The 23,816-nt window shown below is 44.4% G+C and overlaps 2 protein-coding genes across 20 annotated transcripts in view; both read right to left on the reverse strand.

The window, feature by feature from the left end:
- Positions 1 to 11,787, reverse strand: part of tpcn2 (two pore segment channel 2) — a 35,370-nt gene extending 23,583 nt beyond the window's left edge. For 6 of the 7 annotated variants that reach the window (XM_061756156.1, XM_061756123.1, XM_061756164.1 and 3 more), the window contains exons 1-3: positions 11,636 to 11,787; positions 11,398 to 11,567; positions 1,185 to 1,261 (exon numbers count right to left, since the gene is read on the reverse strand). In XM_061756156.1, coding sequence (XP_061612140.1) covers positions 1,185 to 1,261; positions 11,398 to 11,567; positions 11,636 to 11,684 — 296 coding nt within the window. In that variant the 5' untranslated portion in view covers positions 11,685 to 11,787. Of the gene's footprint in view, positions 1 to 1,184; positions 1,262 to 1,779; positions 1,833 to 11,397; positions 11,568 to 11,635 lie in introns of all 7 variants that reach the window. The other variant, XM_061756128.1, reaches the window with a different exon arrangement.
- An 8,464-nt stretch (positions 11,788 to 20,251) lies between these two features.
- Positions 20,252 to 23,816, reverse strand: part of nadsyn1 (NAD synthetase 1) — a 30,516-nt gene continuing 26,951 nt past the window's right edge. For 11 of the 13 annotated variants that reach the window (XM_061756251.1, XM_061756212.1, XM_061756258.1 and 8 more), the window contains 3 exons: positions 22,156 to 22,225; positions 21,701 to 21,919; positions 20,252 to 20,650 (listed from right to left, as the gene is read on the reverse strand). In XM_061756251.1, the coding sequence (XP_061612235.1) occupies positions 20,456 to 20,650; positions 21,701 to 21,919; positions 22,156 to 22,225 (484 nt within the window). In that variant the 3' untranslated portion in view covers positions 20,252 to 20,455. Of the gene's footprint in view, positions 20,651 to 21,700; positions 21,920 to 22,155; positions 22,344 to 23,816 lie in introns of those variants that run through there. The other 2 variants (XM_061756217.1, XM_061756295.1) reach the window with 2 other exon arrangements.

Below are 23,816 nucleotides of genomic sequence, written 5' to 3' on the forward strand. Positions count from 1 at the left end.
ATGATTATGATGATAATGATGATTTTGCTTTACATGATTTGTTACCTGATACAGATGATTACAATGTTTAAACTACAACATTCATATATGACAAGTTTACTCTGAGTGTAAATGTATTTGTTTCATAAAAATGATTCTACAGTTAAAAATCGAAATGAAGTGACTGTAAGATGATATGAGAATTTGTGCAAATACATGATAAACAGGAGGGAAATGTTAGATAAATTGTAGAAGTTATCATTTATTTGCTTAGCTTGCATTAGTATAATGGACAATTTTAGATGTCTCGCCTTCAACAAGAAGACTCGGCATCATCCGACGGAAGGGCGCCTGGACCAAGGACGTGATCGGATGTGGTCGGGTCGTGACAGGTGTTGGTTCAATATTATGTGTTGTGTCTTATTACTTAGAATACTATGTCTGGGAAAAACCCTCTTATTATCAAATATTTTGTGTTGTGTCTTATTGCTTAGAACATTATGATTTGTAAATCCCTCCTATTTCAAATAAAAGCAGGAGCGAGGGGGGGGGGGGATTGTTTAGAGCGTGTTGAGAGGCTGTGATCTGAACAATCTCCCATCCGCCCTCCTCATGAGAAAAAGAAACCAGCGTCTTCATTCCTTTTGTGTCTATTTTTTATAATGTTGGGTAAGATAAATCCAACAATTGTGTTGTAACATTTTTAGATGACGTGGTGTAATTCATTTTCTACTTGTGTGAGAGTTCATGTTAAAAATGAGATGCGTTTCTTTCTCCTCCATATTTATAATTAAAGAGTGTTGAAATCAATCGTGTTTTCAACGGATTAAACTTGGACCAGTTGACTTCCACTCATAGGCTACTTGTAAGACAATTAATCATGTTGAAATATGACTTTATATACCGCTTGTACAGTTAATCGTGGTTTTGTGACGGAAATGTCATCACAACGGGTTGCGGTCGCACTCTCCTACACAAAAACCCGAAAGCTCCGGGTCGGGTGGCCCTCGGCTCGGCCAGTCAGTCAACTGGCAGGACAATTGTCTTCATCTCAAAAGCCCGCTTCAAAACAACAGTCATGGTGAAAAAAGAAATCATCGATAACCTTTGGCCATCGCTATTTGTCTTAAAGACCCAATGCGATTTTAACGGAAACGAACAACCACGTCCTTACAGATGGTCAAGATAGTAAGGTTTGAACTTACCACTGGCATATCCTCGAGTAGTACCGACGATACAGACGAAGGGAGCTTGCATCCACCCGGTGGTTAATAGACCGATACTGCAAACAGGCGAGTAAACAGGGTTAGGGTTGATTGCATCGGGGCCATTGTCAACTTTGGAGAAGGAGGACAAAACAGTGGAACAAGATTTGCCATTTGATATACCGTACAGCCGAAACGCTGCAGCTTCTGCCCCAAAAATGAAGTCGAAAAAGACTAAATGTTAGACGACTTGGGCCCCCTCCATGATAATTCGGTGTAAATTAACTATACATTACTTATCATGATATACTTTTGGCTCAGAAAGTGGCATGTTAGTTATGATAAAGCTTATACCTTCGCTAAACACCAACACAGCAATCACAAATGAGTCGGATATGAAGAAAAGCTACGAGAGTTAGACAATGTCATCAAAGATTGTTTTATCAAAGACAAAGTTGATCATAGTACATGTTAATCATGTCAACATTCAATCAAATATCAAATAGGTTCCACCCCAAGCTATCGACACAGCGCGTCGTGTGTTCGTGCCCGCATTTCTTCCATTAAGCGCGGCAAATAGGAAAAAAGGAGTTACCTGAATCGCATCTTCAATGAGAACAACAGCTTGTTGGACGTGGAGCTCCTCATCTGTCAGAAGAGCGAGCGGTGAGAGGGGCAAGACCATCTTTGTCTTCGTCTCAGAACGTCTTCTCAAGTCAAAGGCATTGTGAACTCAAGCGGTCTGGACAACTGGTCTCCTTTCTCGATATTTTCTGACCAATAGAAGGCACTAAACACGTCGCCTTTCCAAGATAAACAGACATTTCTGTGAAATGTTGTCTATGGAACTGGTCTGACTGGTAGGATTTCTGCCTACTTAAACAACCCAAGTCTTGTTCACCCTTCAAGTCGGGGCAAGTACAATGTCGACTGGGATAAAGGGTAGATAGATGTCTTTGATCAGACAGAGTCAGGGTACACCTTAGACCAGGACTATCCAAAGTAGGGCCCGGGAGCCATTTGCAGCCCACTGTCCATTTTTGAGAGGCCCGCGGCATATAAAAAAAAAAAAAAAAATAAATGAGGTTTACACAGCCCACAACACTATTGAGTGTGGATGTTGAAAAAGGTGTGTGTGCTGGCAGAGCCGCATCCCCCACGGGTGCAACCACCCCCAAAATTAGTTCGTTGTTTTTTTTTAGATATGTAGAGAAACTATTTACAACAAAGCAGTAAACACTGCTTTAAAGATTGTCCGCTTATTACAGATGGCTCGTTTTTGTTTCCGAATGTGGAGATCTGCTCAGGGTTAGGGCAGATCTGTTCTCGTGGGACACAGGGCCGTCCAGAAGCCGTCTCCACAACCGATATCACTGGGGTGTCCGGGACTCGCTAAAATGTACCGAACATTTATTGGTTCTGTACCAATAGGTCAATGAACTTGATCTTCATCAAAATCATTTCAATGTGATGACAGACACACAACATCTTTTGTAATCTTATCAATGTATATTTGTCACATTCTTGATTTGATGTTTTCCCCTACATTTGGATAAGATGATAATAAAAATGTGTTTGTCATAATCCTGTTTTGTTGCCATCCTCTGCTGGTGCTTTTTCCTTCTGTTACAGTTTCCTTGGAACTGAGCTGACCTCATCTCCCATTGGACACTTTTTTTTTTTTTATAAATCTACCTGTTAAATGCAGGTAGTCACCCATTGGATTTTTCACAAGAGTCTTTTGTGTCTTTCACAAGGAAACTGCAACAGAAGGAAAGACAACCAAAACAGGATTGTGACCGTTTATTGATGATTTATTTAGGTCACTTATTAACTGATTGGTTGTTTGATTTATTGCAAATAAAACAAAAACTACTGGTAAAATAAACAACATTTCACATTTTAGTATTAAGTTATTAAATAATTGATACAATTATAAAATTGTAAAAATGTGATTCAATTATTTTACCCAAATAAACTTTTATATACACTAACGTTTTGGTTTTTTTTAGCCCTTGAGCAAAAACATTTACCTACATTTGTATTTAAATGTAATTGCTGCAAAAATGAGGTCCAATCAGGGCCCTCCAAGTCAAATATTAAAACGAACGTTCCATTGCTTCCATTAGTTTGTCCCTTAACGCCACACAAGTAGGAAGTTTAATGTTTTTCTCTGAATCTTTTTAGCTTTATATTTTTTTCATCATCATCTAAACATCCATTATTTAAACCGCTTGTCCCCATCCAGCTGACTTTAGACGAGAGCCGGGGTAGACCTCGGACTTGTTGGTTGCCAGTCAATTGCAGGGCACATACTGTACACCAGGGGCGTCAAACTCATTTTTGTCGCGGGCCACCTCGTAGTTACGGTTTCTCTTGGAGGGCCGTTATGGCTGTGAATCCATTTGAATGTACGATTGCCTCATATTATTACAAAAACACACATTGACGGATAACTACTTTTAAAATCAGAAGCTAGTAAAACCTGTTTGTTCGACTACAGTATTCATCCATCCATTTTCTGTCGCGCTTCTCCTCACGCGGGTCGCGGGCGTGCCGGAGCCCATCCCAGCTGTCATCGGGCAGGAGGCGGGGTACGCCCTGAACCGGTTGCCGGCCAATCGTCAATTAACCTACCGTGCATGTTTATGGGATGTGGGAGGAAACGGGAGTGCCCGAAGAAAACCCACGCAGGCAGGGGGAGAACATGCCAACTCCACACAAGCGGGCCCGGGGATTGAACCCCGGTCCTCAGAACTGTGAAGCAGACTCTCTAACCAGTCGTCCGCCGTGCCGCCCGACTACACTATTATTCAATTTATTTTAGATAGAGGATCGGTAACAAACAAAATGCTTGCAATATCTCAATATTTTAAAAGGTGAAGACAATTTGCAATTTTGGTATTTAAGCAAGAAACACGAAGTGGATGCACATCATTTGGTTTCGCGGGCCACATAAAACAATGTGGCGGGCCGAATCTGGCCCCCGGGCCACCAGTTTGACACCTGCGCTGTACACAAACCACCATTCACACACAATGGGCGAAACGGCTTAAAATTCACATCACAGAAGTTGAATCCCTTGCCGATTACAGTAAATATTGTGATGTAAACTTAAAAGGGGAGTTAGCAGTGGAAAAAATAAATAAAAATAAAAAAAAAACTTTCATACATGTTGAAGCTGCCTGTATGACCTGACAGTAGAATGTTATTAAAATGATCTAAAATAAATAAATCATCCCTTTCTGGCCCCATTTTATGGCTCTAATTTCATTTTTAGATTATTTTAAAACTCCTTTCGCTACAACAGGAACAGCACATCAGAGACAGAAGGTGTGACCGAATAGTATGTCACTCATTTTCTCGTGTACGCACACACACACACACACACACACACACACATGGCCTCCCGCAGGCTTTTTTTTTTTTTTTTTTTTTTTCCCTCTTTCTTTTGGTCGGGTAGCAACAAAAGATAAAAAGAACTGGACAGCTCTCGAGACACATTGGTACAATACGCTTCTCATGCACGTTCACATCAGTGAGGGGTGTGGTTTTGATCAGAGATGCCAGGGGGAGAGGGAGGATTGAAGTGAGGCTAAATTCCAATCTTGCTAGCAGTTTGAAAACCGCAAACTCCACCTTTGAGTTGGGTCTTTCATATATCAAGTTAATATCTCAAATGCCAATTCAACACAAAACGGCCTGAGCGGAGATTCAAACTTAGAATTTCTCAAGTGCGAGGCAGACGCGGGGTAACCGCTGCCTCACCGGAAGGAAGAAGTCAAAAGTCAAGACAGAAGAAGAGTGTGACTATAATTTTCCGATCCAGAAGTAACAAGTATAACACGATGAGTCATTTTCGCTCACACAGGATGCATCATTGCGGCAAATAACTGACATGGCAACACAGATACAGTCCCAACTGTACTAAGACATGTTCGAACAGCAGACTGCAGGTTGAATGAATAACACACGCTGGTCAAACCCTCTTGACTCTTTCTACAGATCTAAGTATTATTGTTCGGTGAATGGAGATTTGTAAACTCGCACAAAACTGTGACGCTATTCTGCCACTCTTAAAATAGAGCATAAGAAGCATATCCTACATTCTGGCTGTAATGCTGCTTGAAGATGGTGATTTTGAAAACACAAACGTTTAAGGGCGTCAAAAATCGCAGTGGTGTCACAGGTCAAAACAGGCTGAGCAACTGCCATTGGGTCGAACTGATACCATCGAGCGGATTGTAGTGGTTGTGTTGGGCGAGGGATTAAGATCATACAAAAAGTCCTCTTTGTGCAATGAACGAAAGGCTTGGCGGCACAGCCCATACCGCCGAGCTATGGCGAAGAAATCACACGACTGCACCGTAACAATACAAACTGTGCGAAAGACCCCTCGACACGAAAATTAAAACAAAATCTGCCAGGTGTGCTCTTATAGTGTATGATTTCATAGAGATGACAAAACACCACAAATGGAACAATATCACCACTGACAAGCGAGACTGGTTCCACAAATCAAACGTTTAGCACAGTGCCCTGACCTGTAAAGGCAGCCGGTACCACCGGGAACTCAGAATGGCAGAAAATACGTAGAAGAACGACTTAGAAAATGAACCTTCTCCCCCAAATCAACCTATCAATGCATTTGCCACGGCACCCCTGGGCCGGTCGACCTCTCTGAACTCCGCAGTAAACATTCATTCAATCGCCATTGGACCAATAAGTCAAACGAGTGACGCACCGAAATGAAAATTCTTGACCGAAACCGAAATGCGAAAATGATCAACCCAGGGCTGAAAACTAAAACCCAAAGAAACGATCGATCGATCAAGTCAAACTTGATTTGTAAGCGCTGTTCATCCAAATAAAAAGTGCAACACAAAGCACTTTCCATTATTGAAAATAGAAAAATAAATCAAACCCGACAACTATTAATGATAAAACTATGCAAATGATGATTAAAATAGCATTATGGCTGTGACTACAGAGCTGCCAACCTATAGAAATTTACTTCCACAGCAATTTGTCTGCGTTTCCATATTTTCAGAATGATCTCAAGAACATAACCCAGGGTTCCTACGCATTTCAAAATGTCATACTTTTTCCAGAACCTAATTTCCAGACTTCTCATAACATTTGAGTACATCGATGTTTTGTAGTGAAAAATGCACAAGCCAGTGCAAACCGTAGGCCGGTCCCAAGCCCGGATCAATGCAGAGGGTTGCGTCGGGAAGGGCATCCGGCTTAAAACCTTGCCAAACAAATATGAGCGTTCATCCAAAGAATTCCATACCGGATCGGTCGTGGCCCGGGTTAACAACGTCCGCCACCGGCGCCGTCAACCTGCGGGGCGCCGTTGGAAATTCAGCTACTGTGGGTCGAAGTCGAAGAGGTGGAAAGCGGGTTCTTCGGCAGAAAGAGAAGAAGAAAGCACACAGCCAAGAACTGAATGTGGGGACTTTGAATGTTGGGACTATGACAGGAAAATCTCGGGAGTTGGTTGACATGATGATTAGGAGAAAGGTTGATATATTGTGTGTCCAGGAGACCAGGTGGAAAGGCAGTAAGGCTCGAAGTTTCGGGGCAGGGTTGAAATGATTTGACCGTGGTGTAGATGGGAAGAGAAATGGAGTCGGGCTTATTTTTAGGGAAGAGTTGGCTAAGAATGTCTTGGAGGTGAAAAGAGCATCAGATCGAGTGATGAGGCTGAAACTTGAACTGTGTCATGTGATTAGCGGCTATGCCCCACAGGTAGGATGTGACCTAGAGGGGAAAGAGAAATTCTGGAAGGAGCTAGATGAAGTAGTTCTGAGCATCCCAGACAGACAGAGAGAGAGAGAGAGTCGTGATTGGTGCAGATTGTAATGGACATGTTGGTGAAGGAAATAGGGGTGATGAAGAAGTGATGGGTAAGTACGGGATCCAGGAAAGAAACTTGGAGGGACAGATGGTGGTAGATTTTGCAACAAGGATGCAAATGGCTGTAGTGAACACTTTTTTTCCCAGAAGAGGCAGGAACATAGGGTGACCTACAAGAGCGGAGGTAGAAGCACGCAGGTGGATTACATCTTGTGCAGACGATGTCATCTGAAGGAGGTTACCGACTGTAAGGTAGTGGTAGGGGAGAGTGTGGCTAGACAGCATAGGATGGTGGTGTGGAAGATGACTCTGGTGGTGGGGAGGAAAATTAGGAAGACAAAGGCAGAGCAGAGAACCATGTGGTGCAGCTTTTCGGGAAGAGGTGAGACAGGCTCTCGGTGGACAGAAGGAGCTTCCAGAAGACTGGACCACTGCAGCCAAGGTGATCAGAGAGGCGGGCAGGAGAGTACTTGGTGTATCTTCTGGCAGGAAAGGAGAGAAGGAGACTTGGTGGTGGAATCTCACAGAACATCATAGAAGGAAAACGGTTAGCTAAGAAGAAGTGGGACACAGAGGACCGAGGAGAGGCGAAAGGAATACATTGAGATGCGACACAGGGCAAAAGGGCAAACAAGAGCCATATGATGACATGTATGCCAGGTTGGACACTAAAGAAGGAGAAAAGGATCAATACAGGTTGGCCAGACAGAGGGATAGAGCTGGGAAGGATGGGCAGCAGGTTAGGGTGATTAAGGATAGAGATGGAAATATGTTGACTGGTGCCAGTAGTGTGCTAGATAGATGGAAAGAATACTTCGAGGAGTTGATCAATGAGGAAAATGAGAGAGAAGGGAGGAGTAGAGGAGGCAAGTGTGGTGGACCAGGAAGTGGCCATGATTAGTAAGGGGGAAGTTAGAAAGGCATTAAAGAGGATGAAAAATGGAAAGGCAGTTGGTCCGGATGACATTCCTGTGGAGGTATGGAAGTGTCTAGGAGAGGTGAGTAAAGTGTGTGAAGTTTTTGACCAGCTTGTTCAATAGAATTCTAGCGGATGAGAAGATGCCTGAGAAATGGAGGAAAAGTGTGCTGGTGCCCATTTTTAAGAACAAAGGTGATGTGTAGAGCTGTGGCAACTATGGAGGAATAAAGTTGACGAGCCACACAATGAAGTTATGGGAAAGAGTAGTGGAGGCTAGACTCAGGTCAGAAGTGAGTATTTGCGAGCAACAGTATGGTTTCATGCCTAGAAAGAGTCCCACAGATGCATTATTTGCCTTGAGCATGTTGATGGAAAAGCACAGTGAAGGTCAGAAGGAGCTACATTGTGTCTTTGTAGATCTAGAGAAAGCCTATGACAGAGTACCCAGAGAGAAACTGTGGTACTGCATGCCCAAGTCTGGAGTGGCAGAGATGTTAGAATAATACAGGACATGTACGAGGGCAGCAGAACAGTGGTGAGGTGTGCTGTAGGTGTGACTGCATCAGGGATCAGCCCTGAGCCCCTTCCTGTTTGCGGTGGTGATGGATAGGCTGACAGATGAGGTTAGACTGGAATCCCCATGAACCATGATGTTTACAGATAACATTGTGATCTGCAGTGAAAGCAGGGAGCAGGTGGAGGAACAGTTAGAAAGATGGAGGCGTGCACTGGAAAGCAGAGGAATGAAGATTAGCCGAAGTAAGACAGAATATATGTGCATGAATGAGAGGGGTGGTGGGGGAAGAGTGAGGCTACAGGGAGAAGAGATAGCGAGGGTGGAGGACTTGAAATACTTGGGGTCAACCGTCCAGAGCAATGGTGAGTGTGGTCAGGAAGTGAAGAAACGGGTCCAAGCAGGTTGGAACGGGTGGAGAAAGGTGTCAGGTGTGTTATGTGACAGAAGAGTCTCTGCTAGGATGAAGGGCAAAGTTTATAGAACAGTGGTGAGGCCAGCCATGATGGACGGAGTAGAGACAGTGGCACTGAAGAGCTGAGCTAATGAAGATGTTGAGGTTCGCTCTCGGAGTGACCAGGTTGGATAAAATTAGAAAGGAGCTCATCAGAGGGTCAGCCAAGGTTCGATGTTTTGGAGACAAAAGCAGACTTCGATGGTTTGGACACGTCCAGAGGAGAACTAGTGAGTATATTGGTAGAAGGATGATGAGGATGGAGCTGCCAGGTAAGAGAGCTAGAGGAAGACCAAAGAGAAGGTTGATGGATGTCGGGAGGGAAGACATCCAGGCTGCAACTCGTTTTCAGACATGCATCCTGGGACTCACACAGTCTCAAGTGTAAAACGATCCATGAGATCAAATGGACATTCAAACGAAAATGGATGAGTTCAAACAAAACATGCAGTTTTTTTTTACATTAAGTATCAAGTCCAGATGCAAATGTTGTTATTGTGACTTTCAACTTATCCCACCACGATTCAACACCGCAAACCACTCGCATGATTTGTTGTTGTCTTTTTGTTTTGTTTTTGTTTGTACACCGCATGCATGCCCTTACACAAGCGACTCTCCCAAATCGGGCTTGGCTGGGTATTGGGACAATGGCCGGGAATCGAACCTGCGGCGTCTGCATGAACTAAGTAGTACAGTATGTACTGGGACACTACCAGTAACAGATCCAGTTGTAAATACCTGGAAATAAAAATGTAACAAATGTTTTCAGTCAACTGAAAATCTAACTGAATAGGCCGACCTGTTCTAAGAATTTGGAGGGAGAGTGTAGGACACAAGTGTCAAACTCAAGCACGCAGCCCGTGAGAGCAAATCATCTACTTCGTGTTTCTTCCTCAAATCTGTTTGGACATTGCAAATTGTCTTCATTTTTAATCACATTGACAGATTGCAAGCATTATTATTATTTTTTTTTTTTTTAATAAATTGAATAGTTGAACAAACTGTTTTCCATGACTTCATATTTCAAAACTAGTTCAGTTCTTCTTTTTTGTACTGCATTTAAGAATATGTTGACAGTTATAACAGTCCTCGAAGGGAAACCAGAACTGCCAAAAATGAGTTTGACGCCCCTATACCGCAGTCTGATTTTACGACACTATGCACATATTCAAACGGCTCCATTTGGCGGGCACATTCTGAGCCAGGTAAGGAACAAACTGTGGAAACTTAGTCGAAAGGTAAATAAAGTGAGATTCAAAACAGCCAGGAAATCAAAGCAAAGCTGCTTCATAACAACAGGTGGGTAGAAAGAAATGCGCTACATTTACACCATTACGTTTACTGAAGTTAACATTTGGGATAAATTGAACTTGGCAGAGTCATCCAAATGCACCGTACTTTTTTACTTTTGAGTATTTATGTGAAGAAGAATCGATACTTTTACACAGACACACATTACACAAAAGAAGTGCGGCTAGCAAACAGCTTCTTCATGAAGTCATTTAAGTGAATAAAGCAAATCATGTTTCTTTAGGGGCGTCAGCCTCACAGTTCTGAGGACCCGGGTTCGATCCCCGGCCCCGCCTGTGTGGAGTTTGCATGTTCTCCCCGTGCCTGCGTGGCTTTTCTCCGGGCACTCCGCTTTCCTCCCACATCCCAAAAACATGCATTCATTGGAGACTCGAAATTGCCCGTAGGCATGACTGTGAGTGCGAATGGTTGTTTGTTTCTATGTGCCCTGCGATTGGCCGGCAACCAGTTCAGGGTGTACCCCGCCTCCTGCCCGATGACAGCCGGGATAGGCTCCAGCACGCCCGCGACCCGCGTGAGGAGAAGCGGCTCAGAAAATGGATGGATGGATGGATGTTTCTATAGGGCCCACTCCATGGGTTGTTGGTTTTAGGCACTTAAAAAGTGAAACGGTGGACTTATATTATATATTATTATTAATTTTTGTTCATGCTCATATTTTATTTGATTTCTTTCTTTGAAATCAGAATTTACTCACCAGGTCGTCTACTTTTTTTTGTTTTGTTTTTTTCTTCCACTGAGTACTTTCTTACTCTTCCTCAAATAAATATTTGGAGGACTATGTTTTCCTTCGACTTGAGTGTCATTATTCTAAAAGAGACCGTACTCTTCCTTGAGTACAATGTTCGGCTAATCTACGCACCTCCGAATAATAACGAGGACATGCAGTTTTGGTGATTTACCCACAAGACTGTTCTCCGTCCACCAAATTTCCAATTTCCAATTTCCAATTTCCAGTACAAAATATTCCTGATTGCGAACATTTCTTCAACCTGCTGCAGAGAAATATGAGCGAAGAAAGCGCCAACAACAATTGTCCCTGAATTGATATTGAAGGCGTACTCTCGGAACCGCGAAAGGAGAAATGAGGGCATCCACTTTCCGTGAGAAACGAAGTTGGCAGACTGATTTGGAAGTAAAAACCTCGGGTCACCTGCTTTTCCACTGACACTGCCCAAAGCACACGTGACCGCGTACGTCCACCCGGTCGGGTCACGTCGTCTCCCCGACCTGCATCCGTAATCTCTGCGGGGTGCGTCGGCACTTTCTGCCAGCAGACTGCTTGATTCCATTCAAGAAAGGCACGCGTTGTTACTTTCCCAACTGCAAAAGTAATCATTTGGTCGGTGGAAAAAGTGAAAAGTGTCAACTTTTGCAAAGGCAGCGCTTACCAAACGTTAGAAAGTACGATAGCAAGTTCGGAGCTGTTCGGTGAAACATGCCATAAGGAAGTTGAAGCTTGTAGTTCTCCCTCGCCGACTTCCGAACTCGACTCACTCCAAGCGAGGAGGCGGAACCAAGGGGAGTGGCGTCGACGATTTAAAATGACGTCGGCGTAGGCGTCATGTATGAGCCAATAGTATTGTGGGAAAGGGCAAGAGAAAACATGGCGGATCAGACTGGAAATGTAAAACAATTGATTTCATCTAATGAATGTAAGGATTTCAAAGACTTCTAAAATTGTGGCTCAATCAGCAATACTGCCATGCATAGGTTGAAGCCAGTGATTTCCTTTACTGACCGTATTCGTCATTTTAATATACCTTTCTAACATGAACAAAGTTTCAACTTGCGCGTGTACGTACGGAAATGGCACCTTCAAAGTTAGTATGCCGAACTTGTAAATGGTGAAGCCACCGTAACGCTGTTAATTCAATTGTTATTCCTAGCATGGTCTAATTGAGTCATGCAATTGTCGTGGTTGCAGAACGTAGCTTACTCCCTCACGTTAGGGTTTCACTTTTCCCTTGTCGTGTACCAATAACAACAGATTACCTTACTTTTTGGGGAGACGAACATTTGAATCCAAAAGCTCCTTTATTTTTTGCCTTGTCGCGCCTCTTTTGACGTAGTCTTGTAAATATCTGACAGCCAATAAAGTTATTTATGTCGGTTGGTGTGGAACAGACAACACGTCTGAGACACGTCATGCCTGGGGATCAGACTACAAGACAAATTTGTTCTTTCACGATTGCACTATGTCAGACTACAGCAATAAAATCTTGTATTCCGATACCACCGCATCCCGTTTTTTTACGATCATTGGGCTTTATCTTGTCAACTCAAATGTGACCTGATACACTCGTTACCGTGGCGACAACAACAAGAGTGGAGCGCGCCGACTTTGTATTACAAGGACAAAATGGGGGGAAAACGTGTGTTGGTGGTCACTGGTGCTCAGGAGATGACGTTCGTTTAAGGCTTGCTTGAGGTAATGTGCCCGTACTTTGAATACGATATGGCTCGCCATCAGGCAACAAAACGTTATGTAGCCTAGCAAGCTAGTGGTACCGTAAATGGTTGGACGTAAACATGTCGAGTTTCTGTCGAGTTTCGGTGTGGGTGAAGTCATTGAATTAAAAATAAAGTCATTTCATTCCAGTAAATTAGCACCCATTATTTCTGTCATGGTTGGTTTGACCTGACAGATTAGTTGGCATGACACGATCAGGATCTTTGGGGGTGATCACCGATCACCAAGTTTATAAAAAAAAAAAAAAAAAACGACAAGATGGAGCAATGTGTCTATTTAAATGACCTGTTCATTCACTGTACATACTTGTGTACTGTATACTGTATCCATCCATCCATCCATCCATTTTCTGTCCAGCTTATCCTCACAAGGGTTGCGGGCATGCTGGAGCCCAGGTCCCAGCTCAAAATTATTCTCTAGCATTTTAGACAAAAGTTAAAACACCAATGACCTCTAGAGGGCATTCAAGGATTGGCCACTGACATAAGTTGAGGTCAAATCAACGTTACAACTGACAGAAATAATGGGTGCTATCCTTCCATCCATCCATCCATTTTCTGTCGCGCTTCTCCTCACGCGGGTCGCGGGCGTGCCGGAGCCCATCCCAGCTATCATCGGGCAGGAGGCGGGGTACACCCTGAACTGGTTGCCAGCCAATCGCAGGGCACATACAAACAACCAACCATTCGCACTCGCAGTCACACCTAAACACATACAAAGTGTTTTTTCACCGACAAGATTGAAAAAACTTTATTGGCCGTCAGATAGTGACAGTACAGCGCAACAAGACACGTGACAAGGCTAAAGATAAACTAGCTTTTGGATTCATACGCGACGAAGGCGCGGAGTTAAATGTATTGTGCGCAGGCGATCGATGACGTCATTGATCGGATCGGCGACTTATGACATGAAAGCCGATCAGCCGATCAGCATAAAATGCTCATTGTCGGCCGATACCGATAACGCCGATCAGATCGGTGTAAAGTCTACTGATTAGAATACACGATGTGACTAGAGCAGTGATGTCCGACCTTTATGGAGCCAAGGAACAGATTTTACAATTGAAAAGTCTCACGGAACACCAACAAAAAAAAATGTCACAAAAAGTGACTACTACTGTAAATATCTGACCACCAATGAAGTTATTAAAAAAAACCAAAACATGTCGGCGGTGTGGGACAGACAGCAATAATGCCTGTCAATGTCATACTGATGTCTTTTGCAGAGCCGATCAATCGGCGAATTGTGACATTGAAGTCGATCAGCCGATCAGCATAAAATGCTAATTATCAGCCGATGGGATCGGTGTAAAGTCTAATTATTCAACGCTACATCGGATCTCAATCCAACATGGGTGCTATATTGGTGTAATAACAACAATAGGAACACGTGGCAATATGGAATATCATATGGTGATTTGGAAACATGCCTGGAGATCAGAAATCTGGAAAATCTACTTCTGTATTTGATAAGTGTACTCGTGAATTAATTAGATTTTCCTGTGGCTTTGAGGTCCACGGTGTGAAAATCTTCAATGGGCTTGAGATCCAGACACTTGAAGATGAAATTGGAAGCCACGACAACGGCTGTCTCTGCTTGCCATGTGTGTCTGTGTTGTGCATTTAGGTTCTTTACAACCTTTTCACCGGATAATAGACTTAATGCACAAAAACAGATTGGGCCAAAATTGTTATTATTATTATTTTCAATATATTCTTCCAGACTTTTAGCCACTCAGGTATGCAAACACAAAACAATGGTTGTTGATGTTTACATTTTTTATTTCATCATTTATTTAAATGTTTTTTGGAAGGAAAAGGGGTTACACAACAATTTGAAATACAAATCAATCATCTCAAGTTGGGGGAAAAAAAATCAGCATCATTATCAAAAGTAAATTTGACCAAACGCAGGTATCTATTTACACCTCCTAATTTCATTTGAATATTCATCAGCATTCTAGATTGTGCATTGAATGTCCATCCATCCATTTTCCGTACTGTTTATCCTCACCAGCGTCACGGGCAAGCGAGAGGCGGGGTACGCCCTGAACCGGTCGCCAGCCAATCACAGGGCACATAGAAACAAACAACCATTCGCGCACACGCATTCACACCTAAGGGAAATTTAGAGTCTTCAATCAACCTAGCGTGCATGTTTTTGGGATATGGGAGAAAAGCCACGCAGGGACGGGGAGAACATGCAGACTCCACACAGGCGGGGCCGGGACTTGAACCCCGGTCTTCAGAACCGTGAGGCAGATGTGCTAACCAGTCGCCCGCTGTGCCGCCAGCACCCCATATTGACAGAAAAAAATTGAATTGTTGAAATCTTTGCAGATTTCTGAAAAAAGAAAAACTGAAATATCACACAGCCATAAGTATTCAGACCCTTTGCTCAGTATTTAGTAGAAGCACCCCCTTTTTTTTAATTTATTTTTTTTGTCCTGTTGGGCTGTTAGGTCAAGCAGAATGGAAAATCTGTATCCCTTTTATGCCAAAACCGTTTTACAGTGTCACAGTGGAGTTTTGAAGCTTCCGCTGTGGTATTATAATTGAGGTTTATTGATCAGTCGAACAAAACCAAGTTTCTAGAAGGGAGAAAGAAAGACAAAAGACAAAGCACTCATTGTAAACAGGATGAGAGAAGTCAATCCTGACATTATCTACAATGAAACGTGTCGCATGGGGCTGTAGTGTTACACCCTGTGAGGGAAGGACAGGACAAGGACAGGCAGGAGAAGACGCATCCAGGACCAGGGTCGTGAACCCGGCTGTGCAACTGAAGTGCGGTGGCATTCATCATGTGAATGATAAAAGTCTACAGGACGAGAGTATAAGTGAGGGGATACACAAGCGATTTGCATATTCAGGAGTTCTTTGCGGATACATGCAAGTGAATTGATACCGTTTTACATGCACAAAGACTGACAGTGTTTTTGCCTCAGCAACTACCAAAGCTGCGTTCTGCTTGGCCAGCCAATACCCATCGGCTGCCTCCGGAGTCCCACAGGCCAAAAAGTCCAGATAGGACTCATTGTTCAGCTTGACGGCATCCCTTACCTCTGGTGTCCACCGACGGGTTTGGGCATTGCTGCCACAACGGGCACCGACCACCTTACGGCCACAGCTCCGGTCGGCTGCCTCAACCAATGGAGGCGTGGAACATGGTCCGCTCAGACTCAATGTCCCCCGCCTCCCCCGGAACTTGGGCGAAGTTCTGTCAGAGATGGGGGTCAAAGCTCCTTCTGACACGGGACTGTTCCAGACGTTCCCAACAGACCCTCCCAATGTGTTGGGATCCGCCAGGTCGGACCGGTATCTTCCCCCATCATCGGACCCAACACACCACCAGGTGGTGATCGGTTGACAGCTACGCCCGCCTCTTCACCCAAGTCTACAGAACCTACGGCCGCAAGTCTGATGACACGACCACAAAGTCCATCATCGAAGTGCGCCCTAGGCTGTCCTGGTGCCAAGTGCACATGTGGACACCCTCATATCTGAACATTGGGTTCATTGTGGGAAATTCAAAGCAAATGACCAAAGAAGTCCAATAGCAGAACACCACTACGGTTCTGATGGGGGGGGGCAGAGCCAATCCTCCCAATCGCGCCCCTCCAAGTCTCACTGTCAATGCCCACGTGAGCGTTGAAGTCCCATAGCAGGACGAGGGAGTCCCCAGCAAGAGTGCTTAATAGGACCCCCTCCAAGAACTCCAAAGAGGGTGGGTCGTCTGAATTGCTGTTTGGCCCCTCCCACAATTGGGAAGCCCATGGGAAGGTGGATCCATGATGCCTCAGAAAATGGATGGATGGACGGATGTTATGTTTTGTTTTTTCCCCACATTCAATATGTTCAGTATATATAGAAATAGTTCCAAGTCTGATTGGAAATGGTTGTTTGTTTTTGTACTTTATATATTTGAAGAGCAGGGATTAGCAACATGGTGCCAGGTAGCCCCCAAGGACCACATGAGGAGGCCGCGGGTCTGTTGTAACAATAGCTCACCCGTGATGGGATATTGGGATTTACTAAGAATGTTAACATTTGTTTGTTTCTTGGAACTTAACAATGGAACACATTTATTAACATACCAAATATTCTATATTTGGTTTTCAAGTCAAATGGATTGTTTGCGATCCATCCAGCCATCCTCAGTAGCACTTATCGTGTTCAGGGTCGCCGAAGCCTAACCCAGCTGACGCGAATGACCTTGAAAGCTTGAAATAGCAGCATTTTTTTAGATCCAGTCATCGGCAATGAGCGTCATCGGCCTCATTTGTTTCAGCTACCGTGATGGAAATACAAACATTTATAGCCCACAGGAACTCCCAAGTTCCCGGGCTGGTTGGTGGAAAAGTCTCGACAAATTGGGCCCTTACTGAAGCATGAACTTAAATTGAAATGTCAAACCCAGATGCGTTGCTAGCGGATTCCATCTCTTCTTGGTTATGTCAATCGTTAGAATGAGCTCCGTTGTATTTACTTTCACCGTCCTCTCTTTCCATGCACTGATTGTAGGGTGTAATGGTTTATACCAGGATATAGTTATCATTTGTTTTAGCCACAAACACAAAGATTTTCAGAAGATACATCTTATCTTTACTCCCAAAAAACCAGAGTTCATTTGTGTCCATAAGTACTGTCGAAGTGGGAAATGTACGTTACTTAAAACGACGTCTCAACTTAGTTTCAGAAACATTCAATCCACCCGATCAAATGCCGTCTCAGCGTCGAGGCTGAAAAGCATTGATGGCTGTCGATATTATACGTTGGGTGTCATATTAGTGATACCTACCCGTCAGAGGAGGAATCCCGTCTGATCCTGGTTAAGCTTTTTGAATCGTCTTTTGTATCGTAACATCACGACATCCACTTATTGGCCGATAAGAGGCCTCCTGTATCACTTTTGGGTGGCTCTTCAGAGTTTAGTGCATGACTAAACACTGTACAACAGAGGAATAAGTTCTCCCTGAAAACATTTGTACGATTCTCCAGGGAAGCCGTCCGCACCGGGTGTTGAATTCTTTTGGCGCTTTCCTATAATAAATGTGTCTCCACCAAGGCTCCAGCTTCATTTTCATCAAGTGTGGTAAGATTGATATGCTGCAGGAACTGTTCATTTGATCTGCTTTGTTGGGCGTGTGCTCTGAGTCATATCGTTGCTTATAATGCAGCATGTAGGAGAAGCATTGGCGACACAGGGTTCCTTTCTTTAGCGCTTCTCCTCACGAGGGTCACGGGCTGCCGGAGCCTATCCCAGCTATTTTCGGGCGGGAGGCGGGGTACGCCCTGAAGCGGTCGCCGGCCAATCGGAGAGACCCCACCCAGGCGGGGCCGGGATTTGAACCCCGGTCCCCAGAACTGTGAGGCAGACGTGCTCACCGGCCGTATTTCAGACTTAGTTCAAAATAATTTTTGCACACTCTTCCAAGTGCAGCAATTTTGGCCTTAACATTATAGTTGCGTGATGTGGGACGTCATTTTTGTGATGTTCTTGGCTGAAAAGGCAAGTCATCTGCCGACTTGATTTCCTTCTTCACAAGACTTTTGGTTAGAGAATCGTAACGCGGCCTCTGCCTTCTGCGTAAGGAAATCATTCAGCGCTTGTCTACGTTTGTGCCATTATTTGTTCTTTTGTGATCACTTTCTATGTTTCTTATCTTCCAGCCATCCATTTTCCAAGTCGCTTCTCCTCACGAGGGTCGCGGGAGTGCTGGAGCCCATCCCAGCTATCTTCGGGCAGGAGGCGGGGTACACCCTAAAATGGTCGCCGGCCAATCGCAGGGCACATTTAAACAAACAACCATTTAGAGTCGTCAATCAACCTAGCGTGCGTGTTTTGGGGCTGTGGGAGGAAAGCGGAGTACCCGGAGAAAAGCCACGCAGACACGGGGAGAACATGGCGGGGCCGGGGATTGAACCCCGGTCCTCAGAACTGTGAGGCAGACGCTCTAAGCAGTCGTCACCATTACCGCCAGGTTTCTTATCTGTTCTAATTTGATTTCATTGTTCTCAGGGACATTTTGGGACATTTCTTTTTTTAAATGAAGGCTTGAAAACTTGTGACTTTCAAACTTGCCTCCTCAAATCCTGCATGACAATATGAAGAAAAGCAGGACGCTGCAAAGTCGTCTTATCGTAATTGTGGAGTGGATATGGAACATGACTGGTGCGGAATTATTGTGGTTGTACTCTTCATAAAATGAGTCGCTGCTAAATTATTATTTGTTCGCAGGCACCTCGCACGCTTGAGGTTTCATGTTGCATTGTTTCGGACTGAGCGAGGGCATCGCTCACGGACTGATTTTGTAGTGTGTTTCTTGAACGTGCAAAAAAGTGAAGTTTCATTTACAGTATCTTTTTGTCACAAGGAGGCAACTTACACAACTTGAAAACACTGCATGACATATGGTGTCATGGCACAAAGGGGTGTTGACAGTTACATATATATTTGTTGAGTTCGCAAAGAAGCAAATTACACCACCACAAAATGATGAAATGGAGCGTGCGTGTGCGCGCGCATGGGTGGACTCAACGAGAAGGGGGAGGAGCCAGGCGGCAGGCCGAGCGGATGACATAACAGCAGAATCTGCACCAAGTACAAACAACCATTCACACTCACAGTCATGCCTACGGGCAATTTAGAGTCTCCAATGAATGCATGTTTTTGGGATGTGGGAGGAAAGCGGAGTGCCCGGAGAAAAGCCACGCAGGCACGGGGAGAACATGCAAACTCCACACAGGCGGGGCCGGGGATTGAACCCCGCACCTCGGAACTGTGAGGCTGACGCTCTAACCAGTCGGCCACCGTGCCGCCCCCCCAAGTACAAACAGGTGAACACAATTGAACCCGGCAAAGTGGCAAGCGGGAGTGGCCGTGCCACCTGCCGTGACGCGTTGGGGTCACCTCATCCAGATCCATCCGTTTTCCGTACCGCTTATCCCGGCGAGGGTCACGGTCGTGCTGGCGCCTATCTCAGCTGACTCTGGGGGAACTGGTCGCCGTCCAATCGCGGGACACATATCGACAAACAATGCGCGCCGATGGGCAATTTAGAGTTGTCAATTAACCTCCAATGCATTTTTTTTTAGAACGTGGGAGAAAAGCCGCACAGGGCGGGCTGGATTCGATCTGTCCTCAGAGCTGTGAGGCAGATGTCGTGACCGGTCGTCCACCGTACTGCCTCATCTAGATCACCCTCAGTATATTTCTGGAGGCAGGGTTAGTTAACTAAGCTTTTACCCTTTGGAACTTGCAAGCTTTCAAGGCAATCCGCACCATCGAACGATTTCAGTAGACTGCTGGCGGCTCTTGCGCTATGCTCGGGATCCCTGTGAGAAAGCGCTAGTGATAGTTTCCCCATTGCTTTTTATTACAAGTCACTACAAATTAAACACCAGCTGGTTTTCTTAAAAGTCAGAAAACTGTGAGTTTGTATGAATCCCAAATCAATCAATCAATCGCAGTATACCATCTCATGTATTGGTATTGGTGGCGATATCATTCAACAAAAGAAAATCGTCATACGGTTGCTTCACTATTTATTCCCCATGTTGTAGTGTGCTTAGAATTCAGCGCAAAGCAAACCGACAAATGGGATGTTTTGACCTGCACATTGAACATCTTAAGTCTTTTGATATTTTTACCGCCATCTGTGATACGAGGAAGAAGCAGCAATCGACTCATAACGGCATCCGAAGACAAGACGTTACACGAAATCGGCTCTCGTTCGCTACACGATGTTTGCTACGTGACTGTCGATCGAGCGAAACTGCCAGTTCCAGCGTGTGTTGTAGAGAAAAGGTCGGAGGTCAAAGCGGTTGTCGTCGGGGCTGTAGCTCTCAGCGTGGTAGGATGGGGTGACTGTTGTCATCTTATGGCGGTTCACGGAGTACATCGTGAAGAAATGCTTCACCTTCCGTGCAACCTTAAGAACGAGGCAACATGCATAGTAGTCATTATCAGCGCATCAAACAAACCGCGAATGACTGAGCACAAATACGATTGGTGTCCATTCAAGATATGCTTTTTCCCCAAAAAAACGTATGCAAATGATGTACAATGAAACAGGACAACACCTACCAGCATTTTTCAAAATGTGTTTACACGGGGTCTCCGATGAGAAGTTAAAATGAAACTTTTTTCAAATAGATTTGATTGAATAGTTTGGAATGACTATGTCAGAGAGCTCATTTTGTTCTCATTTATGCACTGTTCCTTCTTTTTGTTTTTGTAACCTGTCCTGTTCAGCTGAATAGTGGATCTGTATGCTTTTGCAGCTTTTGTAGCTTTAGCAGGGACGCCCAGACTCCCCTTTCCCCAGCCACTTCACCCGGGCCGGCCGAAGGATGTAGTGTCCCGGGTCGTCCCCGGGGTCTCCTCCCGGTGGGACGTGCCCGGAACACCTCACCGGGGAGGCGTCCGAATCAGATGCCCCGGCCACCTCATCTGGCTCCATCTCGATGCGAAGGAGCAGCGGCTCTACTCTTGAGATCCTCGCGGATGACCGAGCTTCTCACCCTCTCTCTCTCAGGGAGAGCCCGGACACCCTGCGGAGGAAACTCATTTCGGCCGCTTGCATCCGGAGAGATATTACCGTACGCCTTTTTAAAGCTCCTTTGAATTTCTATTTTATAGATGATGTTCGTTTTCAAATATTTTGAATCCAATTTTTGTGTCAACCAAGCCCTGACCCTTTGGAAATACTAATTCAAAAAAGAAACAGGAGCTTTCTAGCACTGCTCTCCAACTAGGGCTAATAATATGATGAATGTTGGGAACAACATACACCACCTTCTTCACGTATGCCTCTCCTAACCAGACCACTCAAGTGTAGCAAAAAAAAAGCTCATCTTATATGACTCCTGAGTCACATTAGTGTCTTGTCTTTAAAACAAGAACTCCACTGTACGGAATTTAGTCTTCATGGAATATATTGATGCATCTTATACAGAGTAGGTTACTTGTAGTGGCTAACCTCTGTGGGTGACAGCACATCCTTCCACAAGTCAATGAGTTTGCAGAACATACTGAAAGGGCCACATTTAGAGATCTTGCGTAGTCGCCCAATTACGGATAACTCGCAGTAGGTCATCCCCATGTCGGCCTGAAACGACATGAAAGGCGGCGGCTCGAGAATACGCCAAGACAGTCCATTGTAATTCCATGACAATACAATCATGTATGAAATTGGAACCTGCAATGCAATACACAGTTTTCAGGGGCTCGTCAGAGACTTCTGGATTGGGAATATAAACACCGGGGATCTTAGAACTAAGAAAAGATCATTCTGCTGACATAACAACCAACATTTGGATTTGCATAGCAGTAAAAGCACAAATAATAGGCAAGTAGTCATCAGCTAAAAAGGTTTCGAGTACAGAGAGGAAGTTAGAGAAGTTTCATCATTGAGAAGGGTTTCTAACGTTATACCTCATCTGTCTGCGACACCTGTCCATCAGTCAGAGGCTCGAGTTCAGCTGTGGGTGGAGCAGCCAGGATGCTGTAATTACATGACAGCTCAATGCCTGACAAGCTGAAACACGGATACTCACGGATCAAGGCATTGAGATTGGAGCTCATGAGATGTTAGGGCACATTATTGCAAGATGTTTTAGGCGCTGCAAATATTTTAGAAAAATCATTTCAGTAGTATGGGTTTTGTTACATAGCCATCTTTGTTTCGTACTTTTCCAACAATCATTTCTCATGAATTATCCACACCCATGCATAATACGCACCCCCAAAGTTGACCTCAAAATTCTGGAAAACCCTTCTACCTATGTATATTGCATTTTTACAATGCATGATTTTGCTTCTCCTCATATGATCAAAACGCATTGTATTATCTGTATTTTGTTCGTTTTTTTCCTCAAAGAATTATTCTGAAGTTAAGCACTTTATTTGAACACGTAATGCTTTTTTGGGTATTTCCTTGCTCTTATTCTGAAATTCACAGCCCTACTTTTATGGAGTAAATTAGAAAACTCACAGTTGTGCTCATATGTTTGATTACCCCGGCAGAATTTTTAAGAAAACATGAAGGACGAGGCGAAACATTGAATTTTATTTTGATTGTATTCCAATGGAACGGTCAAGCATTATCATTAAACAAAACATAACCATAAAGAAATGAATGATGGTTCTTGTTCAGTCATCAGTCAAAAAACAAAAACAAACAAACAAAAAAATCTTTTCACAAATTCTGCCAGGGTATGTAAACTGTACATACAGTGGGTACAGAAAGTATTGATCCATCCCTCCCTCCCTCCCTCCATTTTCTGAGCCGTTTCTCCTCACGCGGGTCGCGGGCGTGCCGGAGCCTATCCCGGCCGTCATCGGGCAGGAGGCGGGGTACACACCCTGAACCGGTCGCCAGCCAATCGCAGGGCACATAAACAAACAACCATTCGCACTCACAGTCACGCCTACGGGCAATTTTTAGAGTCTCCAATGAATGCATGTTTTGGGGATGTGGGAGGAAAGCGGAGTGCCCGGAGAAAAGCCACGCAGGCAGGGCCAGACCCCCTTCAAATGTTCACTCTTTGTTATATTGCAGCCATTTGCTAAAATCATTGAAGTTATTTGCTTTCCTCATTAATGTACACACAGCACCGCATATTAACAGAAGAAAAAGTATTCCGAGCCTTCGCTCAGTATTTAGTAGAAGCCCCCTTTTGAGCTAATACAGCCAGCCACGAGTCTTTTGGGGGATGATGCAAGAAGTTTTTCACACCTGGATTTTGGATTTGGGGATCCTCTGCCATTCCTCCTTGCAGATCCTCTCCGGTTGGATGGTGAACGTCGGTGGGCAGCCATTTTCAGGTCTCTCCAGACATGTGTGTTTTATCTTTACCAAATATGACTTCTATTAGTTTGATACAACCTTCACAGGCTTTATTCTTATGTTGTGACTACTAGCTCTCTCCCGGTCATAGTGTGCGTACTAATTGTTCCTAGCTATGTTGTGACTACTAGCTGCTATTCGGTAAAGATAAGTTGAGTGCAGCTGGACAAAGACAGTTGTTTTGTTTTCTTTCTCTGTCTCTCTCACTTCGATATCACAAAGGGGATTTTTGTCTGGCTCATGAGAC

The sequence above is a fragment of the Phyllopteryx taeniolatus genome, chromosome 2, assembly GCF_024500385.1.
Source record: "Phyllopteryx taeniolatus isolate TA_2022b chromosome 2, UOR_Ptae_1.2, whole genome shotgun sequence".
Classification (NCBI taxonomy): domain Eukaryota; kingdom Metazoa; phylum Chordata; class Actinopteri; order Syngnathiformes; family Syngnathidae; genus Phyllopteryx; species Phyllopteryx taeniolatus.